This window comes from Vigna unguiculata, chromosome 7 (assembly GCF_037176805.1).
Source record: "Vigna unguiculata cultivar grain cowpea cultivar isolate G323 ecotype 2 chromosome 7, ASM3717680v1, whole genome shotgun sequence".
Lineage (NCBI taxonomy): Eukaryota > Viridiplantae > Streptophyta > Magnoliopsida > Fabales > Fabaceae > Vigna > Vigna unguiculata.
In genome coordinates, this window is record NC_140798.1 from 46,672,801 (window position 1) to 46,685,364 (window position 12,564).

General features: G+C 32.5%; 2 protein-coding genes across 6 annotated transcripts; both read left to right on the top strand.

The window, feature by feature from the left end:
* The first annotated feature begins 2,020 nt into the window (after positions 1-2,020).
* LOC114190055 (mitochondrial pyruvate carrier 1-like) lies at positions 2,021-4,777 on the top strand. Of its 2 annotated transcripts, none has more exons than XM_028078811.2 (5): positions 2,021-2,175; positions 3,406-3,516; positions 3,635-3,689; positions 3,785-3,920; positions 4,470-4,777. In XM_028078811.2, exons 2-5 carry the CDS (start codon positions 3,424-3,426, stop codon positions 4,507-4,509), a joined length of 324 nt encoding a protein of 107 aa, XP_027934612.1. In that variant the 5' UTR covers positions 2,021-2,175; positions 3,406-3,423; the 3' UTR covers positions 4,510-4,777. The 2 variants fall into 2 exon arrangements, with proteins under 2 accessions (XP_027934612.1, XP_027934613.1); XM_028078812.2 differs by having other exon boundaries at positions 2,043-2,175; positions 3,409-3,516.
* Positions 4,778-6,158: 1,381 nt separating this feature from the next.
* On the top strand, positions 6,159-10,783 carry LOC114192553 (uncharacterized). 4 transcript variants are annotated; one of them, XM_028082306.2, is made up of 7 exons: positions 6,159-6,479; positions 6,563-6,609; positions 6,738-6,882; positions 6,985-7,168; positions 9,067-9,196; positions 9,840-10,010; positions 10,124-10,783. In XM_028082306.2, the coding sequence occupies exons 1-7, from the start codon at positions 6,326-6,328 to the stop codon at positions 10,280-10,282; spliced, it is 990 nt and encodes a 329-aa protein (XP_027938107.1). In that variant the 5' UTR covers positions 6,159-6,325; the 3' UTR covers positions 10,283-10,783. The 4 variants fall into 4 exon arrangements, with proteins under 4 accessions (XP_027938107.1, XP_085531509.1, XP_085531507.1 ...); XM_085675383.1 differs by having other exon boundaries at positions 6,172-6,479; positions 6,563-6,604; positions 6,738-6,825; XM_085675381.1 differs by having other exon boundaries at positions 6,173-6,479; positions 6,738-6,825.
* The last annotated feature ends 1,781 nt before the right edge of the window (positions 10,784-12,564 follow it).

Below are 12,564 nucleotides of genomic sequence, written 5' to 3' on the forward strand. Positions count from 1 at the left end.
AGATGTATACTGGCTAAATATAAATAAATCTAACATTAGTGCCTTAAGTTTTTTTGTTTCCAACCGTATTAAAATTGTTCAAGCATCTATTTTTAAAAATATTAAGTTTAATTGATTTCTATAAATAATCAAACTTAAAAACTGATGAATACTATACTCTTCGGTATTCTCTGTCACAAAATTGAACTTTAAAACACAGGCTGAATTATGCGCCTGTGTGTATTTTGAACTTTTTAATTCAGCCTACATTTTATATACATTTTGCAATTTTCTGTTATTTTACAGTTTTCGCTCATCTTCTATCTCCATAACGAAAAACTTTACACTGTTCCTTTGCACAGTGCTTGATAATTTAAGAATTAATTAACCTTCAGATTTCAAAGTTAAAATAATTTAATCTATATATAAACTACAGCTTTTGTTTAGAAAATTATCTTATAGTGGCCACGGTACTTTTTAAAATAAATTAGAATACATTGCGTTAATTTAATTTGAAAACAGATATGAAATATATTACAATGTTCCAGATATGAAGTATCCTTAAGTTGGCTTTGAATCTGGCATGTTTTGGAGGTTCCGAAAGTAAGTGTTTTTGTTGTTCCTTTGTTCATTCATCTCCTTTTCAGGTTCGTTACTTTGTTTCATGAATTTAATTTAACGTTTTGATGCGTCGTTGTGCATAAGTGATAGTCAAACTTACTGAGTTTTGCGGTTCGTTCGTGATCTTGAAGTGTCAATTACCCAAGGGAGACTTGGAGACCCTGATTTCCATCACCAACGAAGAAGATGTCGCCAACATCTATAACATAAATGAAAAAAGGAAATTGGACAATTACCCAAAGCGAATAATCATAAATGAAAAGGAACAATGGAAAATACTGTTATTGTTTTCTCCAATGAAGTCCAATGAAAATAAATAACATCGACAAAGTGAGTGTGAAAACAAAGACAATAAGCAACGCAAAACAACTTCACGAAAGGAATAGAAATGATGTGGTTGCAGAGAAAAACAAACTGTAAAATAACGGTTACTTTTGAAACAATTTTAAAAATAATAAATAATTTATTATATTATTAAAAAGGGTAAAATAGGAATTAAAGAAAGTGGACACAGAAAGGGGAATCCCCTTTATATATTGTTATAGATATACAAGTCAACACCGAACAAATTAAAACAGATTTTTTAATCACAACCTAACATAATAAATATTTCATTTATTAAAATTAATCATCATTTTAATAAAATATACCAGTCATGACAAATAAATATTGATCTAATGTACGTGGAAAAAATTAAAATAAAATAGTTAGAATGACTAAGTAAATTCAGAAAATATAAAACTTTGAGATATTCAAGAATGAAATTATTACACTAAACCATTTTATTAGGTGTAGATATCGTTCATTTGAGGATTTCAGGCTTTATTATTGTTTTATTTCTAAAAATTCAGTACAATCTTATCCTTAAAAAAATGTAAAATTATATGAAATATTATTATTTTGAGAAAATCCAATCTTCGACATAATTTTATCTTTTAAAAAATATGTAAAATTTTTTGGGTCATCTTTATCAATATATAAAAAATAACATTATATACTATATTTTTATGAATTTAAGTCAATTTTTTTATCCTTCATATTATTCCAAATACAATATTTCATGGTCTTACAAACACATATTAAAAATTATAGAAAACTCCAAAATCACTCTCGTCCTTTAGATCATATCATAAATTTAAGATTACTTTAAAAATAAAATTACAAAGAATAAAACAAAAACTGATTAACCTTACTAAAATCATATCTAAATCTAAATATAACATGTCTCATTAATATATATTTTTCAGTTAATTTCATTTGTATACATTCAAAAGAATACATTTAGTTTTTTACAAAAGAAAAAAAATGCTATATATATTAATTTTTCTACACTTATTTAACACTTAAAAAATTTAATATATTTACTTTTTCTATTTTATTCTGTGTAAAAAAAATGTAATATACATGTATCATTTCCACTCCCGTAAATGGTGAAACGCAATATAGTGATGACGTTGACGTTTGTTAAATCAAAAGCAATAAAAGGTCGTTACCAACCCTTCCTTCAGATTTGACTCTCCGGCGCTGTCCTTCTCTTCTGCATTCAACCGGCGATTCTCATTTCTTCAGTTCTTGGTATATCTCATCTTCCTGATTCTCTCCATTTCATTCATTCTGGCGCATAGTTTTTCAAATTCATTCTATAAAACTACTCATACTAATTTGACCTAATTTAATCCTTTTTATGATAATACAACATACAACATTCTCTACCACAATCAACAGCGGCAGCGATTCTCTCTCCTTCTATCTTTAATTCCAGTTCTTGATATATCTCAGCTTCCTAATTCTCTCCGTCTCATTCATTCTTTAGCATATTTGTTCGAATTCATTCTATAAACTACACTTACTAATTTGACCTAATTGAATCCCTTTTTATTATTATTATACAACATTATCGGTTTTCATCATTTTATTGATTGCCTGAATGTAGACAACTGCTCCTATATTTTTTTATTTATTTAATTTTTTAATGGAGGCGATTGCAACAGTATCATGTGAGTGGTGTGTTGCCCGTTTGTACAGTAGTCATTGCACACTAAAACGGGAAGTAAATAAATTAAAGGAGAGGAGAAGAGAAGAGAAGAAATCATGCTTTTGGATTGACGAATGTTTGATAAGATCTTCATAGCCATACCTTTACTTTGCTCTTTACAGAGAAGAATCATGTAGAGGGAGTTTCTGCATACCCTCTCAGTGGTTATCGTTTAGTGAATTTGTTGTGATCAGGGTTTATGACTTTGTTTGGTTAGAGGAACCGTTAAAATCTAAAACTGATCAAATGATTGAAAGTGTAGTACATAATTTTTTGGGGGTTATTACTAAATTATTGTCATGTTTGGATTCCCCTTTCAGGAGAAGAAAGCATGATCAAAAACTAAGTTTAAGTTATACATAAACTATCTCTACTGGATGAAATTCAATTCATTTTTTTCATCTTATGTTATTTTTTATAAGATGACAGGAGGTTATGAAAAAGTTTGTCCAACCAGTATATAAACAACTCATCAATAACAGACTTAGAGGTCTCATAGAACTATGTTACACTGTAGTCCCTGATGTAGTGGTGATTGCTGACCTTTGTTTCTTCTTTCCTGTGAGTAGAATAACTGTATCATGCCATGGGATGTTATTGAATAAGAAGAAGGAGGGCTCATGGTCATGAGTCTTTTTCTGAGAAACCACCTTACTTTCACATCTTACCTTGGCGGGTTTTAATATTAAATAAATATTTGCACTTTACATACATCGTTATTATATTTCTATTGTGTTGAAGTAATCTTACAATTTCTAATGGTAAATCAGAAGTAGCACCAGTATTTAATGGCTTCCTTCAGAGCATTTTGGAACAGTCCAATGGGTCCCAAAACTACTCACTTTTGGGGACCTGTTGCCAACTGGGGATTTGTGGCAGCTGTGAGTTTCACTCATATGATCATATGTTTATATTGTTGAAGTTAATTTATTCACTCGACTAGTTATTTGTAACACATTGGTCTTAATCTTTGAATTGTAAACTAATCTTTGTTTAAAGGGATTGGCTGACATGAAGAAACCTCCAGAAATGATCTCTGGCAACATGACAGGAGGTTTATCTATCATCTCTGTCCCACAAAATGTTGAAACCTTTTCCCTTTCCCACTCGGTTGCTTATTGCATTTATTGTTTGTTGTTAATGCTGCAGCAATGTGTATCTATTCAGCATTGTTCATGAGATTTGCATGGATGGTACAGCCACGCAACTATCTACTTTTTGCTTGCCATGCCTCAAATGAGACTGTTCAACTTTATCAATTCTCTCGATGGGCAAGGGCAGAGGGGTAAGCAGCTTGGATATTAGCGAAACTAAATTACTATGCTTATATTCCATTCTATTATTTGCTGCCCTCTGCAATTACAAATGCTATTTTAACTTGTATTTGTTATGCATTCCTCTTTTTTATATAAATTAGTTTTACCTAAAACTACCTTTATCTTTATAGATCGTCACCAGGCTCTTTGGGTTTGGTGTTTGAAAAAGCTTCTTCAATTAACAAGCCCTACTAAGAAATTAGGCCTAATTAATTGCCATACTTATTTGAAAATGACGATGCTCTTGATATATTATGATTTATCACGACTTCAATTTCTACTTGAATAATGTGAGCACCTAGAAATACTTTCCAGTATTCCACATTAAATAGAGCTCAAGTATTTTAGTGGGATTCACATAAATTTCATCTAATGCTAATGTGAAAAGAGTGTGATTAAGAAAATCTCTTTCTCTGTAATATTTGAACAGGTCTTTTATGCATTATCATATATTTATCTTAACTCAATGGAGTGCTGGATATACGGTTTGCTGATAAAGTTTGCATTTTCTTTTTAAGGAATTTGTCTGCTGAGAAGGAGGAAACTTCAGCTCAGTAACATGATGATGACACTTTCCTCGGTGTAGTGATTTAAAAGATTTTGCATTTGAACTTGTCGACGTATGAATAAGTGATCGGTGGTGGTAACGAGGGCCTTGTGGAAACTGCTAAGGATTCTGGCCGAGTTGAGCGTATTTGAAGGCGTATGGGTGGGTTTTATATGTCTAACATATTAACTGACCCATGAATGTTTAATTTTAAAGCATAACAAAGATTTGTCTATTTCTGAAATTCATTTCAATTACAAACTTGAAGTTGAGCGTTGAGGATTGTATTGTGACTAGTTCTTTTGTTAATGTTATTGAGATAAAAATAATAATTTCATACATAAAAATTAAGTTTAATTTATAAATTAACATTGAATAAATCAATATAAGAATTTTTATTAATTAATTTTAATTTATAAAGAAATTTGTTTGATTTTTTTCTTATGTTTTCTTGTATTAGAAAAAAAATTAAACCTATACAATAGTTACATGTTTTTTCCTTAGCATACTTAAAGAAAGTGTCATAAGTTACGATTTAGGTTTTATAAGACACGGTTAGACATGAAATTTAGATTCTGCATCTTAAGTGGGACCTTCAATTTTTATATTATTAAGATGTTTTTGCGACCTTCAGTCATTATAACCATAAAATGTTGATTGGAAAAATTAAACCATAAAGAAAAGAAATATATTAAAATATTGGATAATGATATTTTGAATCGGTTTAAATTCGTATTCAGGTTTAGCAAGAAAATATTGTCGCTTCATCTGATAAATATGAAAATTTTGGTTTAGTTGTTGGAGTTAGAAAATCGGGTGTCAAAGAAGTGAGAGAATTGAGAGAAGAAAGGAAAAGTAGGCAATTTTATAGTGATACTTTGTTGCAGTTGTAGTAAGGGATGGTGATTGTTTCTTTTGAAATGGCATCTAAAACTTCACCTCAAAAAAAGGACACTGTCATGGCTCCAACATCCTCGTCTTGCTTATTTTCTTGTTTTTGTGTTCACTCTAAAAGCCCATTGTCGTGGTCAAATTATAAACTAAATTTTAGTTGCATGACAATTTAAAGGTAAATAACAATTTAAATTTAAATTATTAGTATTAGTATATTTTAATTAAATTTTAGTATTAACGCGTGTCAGTTTTTAAGCATTTTAATTTATATTATAATTTTTAGATAATTCTTATTTCTATAAAAGTTAATAACTTTATTATATACGCCATCTTTTTGTCGAAAGAAAGTTTTGAAAATTCTTTAAATTATAGATGCATTAATTTTTTTTAAAATACTTTGAAAAAGGCTAAATTTCATATTTTTAATTGGTTGTATATTAAATAGATATCTTGCACACATTTTTTTTTTTTACTTTTACACGTACGGTTAAATATTTTTTAGCTATGTTTGATAAAATAAAAATAGGATAGATGCAAATATGCATTCTTAAATTTTATTAATACAAATTAAATTTTGGTATATTGAATATTTTTATTTTTAAAATTATTTTTCTCCTAATATTTTTAAAAATTGATATATGAATTTCTCCTAATATTTATAGAAATAGGGACTTCAGGAAAAATGTTTGGTAAAATCAAATGAAAAATTAAAAAAAAAAAAAGTTTGTTACCTTTGGAGTACATACATTCAATTCTGAGAATTTTTGTTTTTGTGATCTCTTTCCAGCCAAGAAAGTATTCGAATTTGAGAAGAAAAATAGAATTTGCGCAGAAGGGTTTGTGATTGATCAGAGAAGGCATGAACACTTTTCCTTATCAATAAAAAAAAAAGGGGGGTTTTGGAAGAGAGAAAGAGAGAAAGAGAGAGAGGGAATGGCGGAAGAGAAGAGCGAAGGAGTGGAGAAGGAGACGATGAGTCCATGGGAGCAGCATGCGGCGGTTATCAACCTCCCTCGTTTCGACTACAACGCTCCCTCTTCTCTTCTTCGTAACTCCCACTCTGGATTTCTCATCACTTGCACTCTCAGTTCAGTTACTTTTCCTCTCTCTTCTTTTCTCATCCATTCCCTTTTCCTTTTCATTTGAGTCATTTTCTATTTCTCTTTGCAGAGCGAGAGAAGAGCGCAACAAAAGAAGCAATCGCCATCCTTCGTAAGGTCACTTTTACTTCTCTTTCTTCCTGAAAACAACCTCATAACATAACCATTCCTTTATTTTGTGAAAATTAGTGAAAATGGCTTCTTTACGGTCTCTCTCATTACCCATATATAATTGTTTCTTACAGTTCGTCGAGCCGGGTCATTTTGACTCTTCAAACAACCCTAATGAGAGTTGTATTTCCAAGAGACGGAAGCTGTGCACTGATGATGCTGGTGAGGAATGTTTGGATACCAAGGAAACTGAGTCTGCTACTGCTGACTCTGGAGATGGTATTCAGTTTATTTACTTCCTTTTTTGCAGTTTTGGGAGATGAATGTTGTTTGATAGGGTTTTCTTAAACAGCCAGCCACGGTCATTGTTTCTGGTGGCAGGTAAACTTTCAAGTGCTGTTAAAGCAGGACCAGACAGAGATGGTGTAACTGATCTTTCTTTGGTTAAGCTCACAAGGAATGGGTTGCTTCTCCTTACCTTTCCCAGTCACACACAACCTGACACTGTTAATATTGTCTCAAATATCATCCAAGCTTTGGAATCTGGGAATGGAAGTTTGTTGGCGTAAGTAAATTGGCTTATTTTTGTGTTACTAGTTAAATGTTTTCGTTTGTTTAGTGTTTTAGCATGGCAATGATGCTAGCTTAGTGTAAACTTGTTCTGTCCCCCATTGCCTTGCTATCAAAGGGAAAGATGGGGGAACTTTGAAATTTCAAGCCAGGGATGTTGGTCCAAGAGGGACCTGATTGATAGGAAAGTGGTAATGAAGTTGCAGAACTTGGTAACCAATCGACCATTTGTGAATCTGACCTACCGGTTTTTGCTCCCCTGTTCCTCTAGCTCCTACTCTTATGGGTTGGCTTTCTTGGAGTTCTTCCAAATAAGAATTCCTGCTGATGATCTGTTTAGTTTGGTTTATACATTACATAGGAATATAAGGGGGAAAAACATCTCCAGCTTCAACTCAACCATCCTATGCAACTTTCTTGCTTTTTAAGAATTTCCTGGCATGAGTTTCAATATAGGCTATTCTTTAGTTGTGCATCCTTTATTCATTCTTTTTCATGTTTGCTATTTTGATTAAGGAAAAGGAAATAAATTGATATTTTACATACGTGTAAAGGAATCTTGAAGCTTTTTCTGCTGGCTTAGGCACTAGGTGAGGCTGTGTTTGGTAGAGACTTAATGCGGCTTGATGGATGCATTTGACCTGTAATCCTTAGACAGGCCCCTTGCTTAAGTGCTGTAATATTGTGTTGCCTCACTTGCTTGTTCCATTTCCAGTTTCAAAGCTATGAGTGAAATGAAGAAAAAATAGCATATGTAAGGTGTTGACTGAGATTCTCCGTTTGAATGAATGGAGAGCCAGACTGACGAGGAAGGGAACAAAAACTGGGATATGAGGAATTTTTAATCTGTGGAGATATTTGGTTGAAGGGGTTGGGGGAATGGATATTAGCAAGTATGTGTCTGTGGTGCATAGTGGTGGAGGGCGATATGGAACAGTAGGTGACAACATGTGGGTTAATGGGATGTGGGTATATATAGTGGAGTGGGGGAAAGGGAAGTTGTTGAGGAGGTGAACTTGGCTGAGGAGTTTTGCTTTGGTGAGGGTAGCATGGTTGCTGTGGAGGGAAACCGTGCTGGCTGGAATCCCACGTGCATAGTTGGATGAGGTGAAGGTTGGGGCTGGAATCCTTAAGCCACTCCTAAAATTTTGTTCTTATCAGTTTGTAATAGAACTTTCTGACTCGTGACTGATCAAAGGGATCGTGCACAGATGGCTCATGCGGATGCAAAGGCCTTTGAAACTTGATCTGATGGTGGAATCTAATTGTAAGGTATTAGACTTGAGTTTCATATTGGAAATATGGGATTGTTATTTGGGGTTTACAAGGCCCCAAACTGCTCAATTACAATGACTAGTTTTTATGTTGTGGTTCTACCAAGGTTCGTATCCGAAAGAAAACAATATAATCCCCTTTCCCTATAAAACTTTTTCTAGACAGATCTGAATAATATTCCTCTCTCCGGAAAACTGTCCCTCCTATTTGCTATACGCGGGTTTAGGTTTTGCAAAAGCAAACTAGTAGCCTATAAATTTGTTAGATTTGAACTATAACTTCAACTTTAAGAATAGTACAATTCTTTGTTATTTGTAAATTATTCTAAATTCATCCATTTTTGTTTTCTCAGCTGTTTGGCTGCCATCTCCTAATTTGCTGTTTGTTTCTGTTTATTGAACTTTCAAGTTCTAACAACCGTAGATTTAGCTTTAGAATGGCTGATATGTTGATTGATTGCAGATATGGACATGCAAATTCTACCTGTATTCTCTCTTTTTATTTCATACTTATTGAGTGGACATATGTAGGCTTGTGGATGTATACTATAAAAGCCCTTCTCTCTGACTTCTGTACCTTCCTTTTTTTATCTGACAGTGAACATATTTTCTTCTGCAGTTGGTGCCATCGCATTTTCCCTATCCAGGCTACCTGCAGTTTAAACGAAAAAGAACTACAAGAAGTAGTATCAATGCTTGTTAAAAATTTTGTAGCTGCTAAACAGGACAAACTACAACGACCTCTGAAGGTCCAATCCAATATTGTCTTTTAACTGAAAATCAGCCATGCTATTCATAAGCTACATTGCTTGCCATTTTCATCAATTGAGATATACATGATCCCCTCCCTGCATTGTTGTCATTGTCCACGAAAGAAGAATCCAGATTTTAATTAAAATTTGAATATCAATAAACCTGATCTCAGATGGTGGACGAATATTTTTGTGCATGTAGCTTCTAAACATCCTTACCGGTGATGTGTCATTGACAACTGAAGCCAGAGCCAAGATTTTGATTTGATTGTCAACCAAGACTTGCACATTCTGCAGCTTTCTCAACTTTCTATAGAAAAAACATATTTATTACATTATACATAAATATAATCAAAAGCATGTTTGGATTTTACAAATGATGAAATATGAACACGGTATGATTTGTAAATGAATTGATTTCTTGAAACAAATATTAGTCTAAATAAGTTTTGGACAAGAATTTCTTTATGAATTAGTGGAGTAGTAGATATTCATGTTGAGATTTTCAGAGTTAAATTATATTTTGGTAAATTTCATTCCTTGGATCTGATGTACGTTACGTTACTTATCAATCTCACATGAAAACAATTACAAACTGCCATTAATCTCACATGAAAACAATTATAAACTGCCATTGCAGTTTGCTGTTGGGTTCAACCGAAGAGGAATTGAAGAAACTACATCTGCGAAGGAAAATTCAAAGGATTCTAAAGCATTTAGTTTGCTGGACCGTAATAAATGTTTTGGTGTGGTGGCGTCTGCAGTCAATCATGTTGTGGAAGATTCAGTAGTGGATCTCAGGTCTCCAGAGGTAAAAGACGTACTATTTGCCTTGAACTATTTATAGCTGTTGGTATTTTCCTTTATGCAGTTGGTATCTACATTTATGCATACTCTCAGCATTGATTAGCACTGGCATTGCAGCTCTCTGTGCTTGTTGAGTTGCTACCCCTTTCTGGAATACCCAATGGATCCAGAATAGTCGCTGTCTCTGTCCTCCCCAGCAACCTTGTTAGTACAAAGCCTCGACTATGCATCAAACCCTTGACTTCCAATACTAAGGAAGGCTCTGTAGCTCCATGAACACTCTTGTTAATCGTTTACTTTAGCCTCCGTGGACAATGTTGCTTTGTCAGGTTACACATCCTAGAAGCTATATCTATTGGATTTCGTATGACCCTGCAAATGGAAATGGAAAAAAACCAGCTACAAATAAGAACTAGCCTACCTTTCTGACTCTCCACAAGTAAAACCTGTAGTCACCCACTTTTTCTCCACTCGTTCCTTTTTTGTTGAGCTTAATATATCTTAGTATCTCAATATTAAATGTGATCTGTGAAATCAAGTTGAATGCGACCTTCGTACATGCCCAGCTTTATCCGCTACATTTCTTCGTATACTCTCTGGTTTCTGATGTTTTATATAGAACCCTTGCATTCTTTGTGTGGAAAGTACTGCATTAAATTGAGATGTTTTTTTATGACAAAAGACTGTGGATTAGTTGGAACTGTACCATTTGTATGATGGATGTTTTCATTTTAATGGTTGCTTTTATGAAGAGTATTGCTATTTCCGTTTCGTGCAGATCGTTTTCGTACTCATTAAAAATGTCTTGTCAAGAATGTAAATGATGTATTCTAGCTCTAACCTTATTCTACGTGAATCCAAGAGCGAATCGTTCAGTAGATAGTGGTAAATTAAGTTGTAGAATTGGCTTATTCAACAAGTGAAGAGGTTTATATGAATTTTTTTAGGACAAAATATTTTAATTTGAACATCCATGACTGTATATATGTTAGTAGTCTTTTCATTACATTAAACTGAATTATGGAAAGGAGGGTGATAATTTCTATCAATATATTCTACGTTTTGTTTTGTTTTTATCAATTCTTTATATAGAATTACTTTTCTCATTACTGTTACTTAAGTTTAATCAATCTATATACATGTTTATAACATCTAAACTTTTTATATAAGCTAAAGTGGAATTTAGAAAATTTGAACTTTTAACGTCAGATCCTATTTTGTTATCATAACTTATTTATCATACATAACTTACACCTCAATTCAAAATATCCAATCTCTCATTTGTGGATTCAATGGTTATGATCATCAGAATTATTTTATATGGTTAACTAACTAAAAAGTGTTTAAAGGGCATCATGTTAAAAGCTAACAAAGTTATTACACATTTCATGATAAGAATTCGATTTCAGTACACCCACTAGGGCGTATTTTTCTTTTGCGTGTTTTCATGAAAAAAAGAATAATTACATTTTAAGCTGTCATTAAATGAAAGCTAATTACCAATCAGTGCGTATAATCTCATTATTTATCATTAACATAAAGGGATGTGCAATGAAACATGACAAGTCTATAAGTTAGATCCTCTCTAGCAGCTTCTTGTCAGATTCCTAAACAAAATAGCTTCTTCTTTTCATTTATGAAGTTTCTCACCCTTTCAATTTCTCCCAAACCATACCATTATGGAACAAACAACCAAAAATGGTACTTTTAGTCAAAATCCCAGCCACCCTTATCCAACCAAATTATGCTATTTCACAACCAAACCACATTTTTCTACGATGTTCATTACTTCAAATCTGTGCGATACCGGTACCTAGTACCTACAACTTAATGAATTCAAGTAATTCCAGATTATTTGAAGCTTCATTTGATGATTCATGATTTATTTTTTTCGTTTTTATTTATGAATGAGATGGTTGAAAATTTAACTCCTTGAATGAAAGAAGTGAATTTGAATTACACATGCTTCTGTTGGATATATTAAATACATATAGTTAACTTTATTTTTACATGAGATAAATATACAGATAAAACAAATAAAAAAAAAGTAAAAACCAAAATCATATTAAACTGAACTATACCTTACAAATGGAACTGAGCACTCAGTTGATTTCTAACCCTACATGTAGCTGGTGTGAGAAACTCCCAACTACACATTTTTATTAGCTACAGCTAGTAATTAACATTTTTACCCATTTTGTTTCAGACTTTTGACCTGACATCAAAATGTCAGTTTCAGACAGAGATGCAGTTAATTATCAAAATAACAGTAGAATTATGGAGATAGAGCAAAAGAATTTAACTATGTTGCCATGTAGCTCTCTACCTTTATCTCAGAGAATTAAATATTTTCACTGGCGGAAAGGGCACAACACTATTCATCAAGAATGATTTCCCACAAAACCAAATCATAGTAAACATGTGAAATAAAAGACCATGGCTATGTGGACCTAGGACAATTCTCTTACGTTAAACAACTCTTCAAAGTTTAGATAAAGTATCTGTCTAACAATTAATATATACTTTTATTTCAACATAAACGGACCGACCAGTGTGAT

Coding starts and splice junctions, on each gene's coding strand:
- LOC114190055 (XM_028078811.2), top strand. CDS start 3,424: ATGGCTTCCTTCAGAGCATTTTGGAACAGTCCAATGGGTCCCAAAACT. Junction 3,517..3,634: donor ACTGGGGATTTGTGGCAGCT/GTGAGTTTCACT, acceptor CTTTGTTTAAAG/GGATTGGCTGACATGAAGAA. Junction 3,921..4,469: donor CGATGGGCAAGGGCAGAGGG/GTAAGCAGCTTG, acceptor TTTCTTTTTAAG/GAATTTGTCTGCTGAGAAGG.
- LOC114192553 (XM_028082306.2), top strand. CDS start 6,326: ATGGCGGAAGAGAAGAGCGAAGGAGTGGAGAAGGAGACGATGAGTCCA. Junction 6,480..6,562: donor TCTCATCACTTGCACTCTCA/GTTCAGTTACTT, acceptor TTCTCTTTGCAG/AGCGAGAGAAGAGCGCAACA. Junction 7,169..9,066: donor GGGAATGGAAGTTTGTTGGC/GTAAGTAAATTG, acceptor TTTCTTCTGCAG/TTGGTGCCATCGCATTTTCC.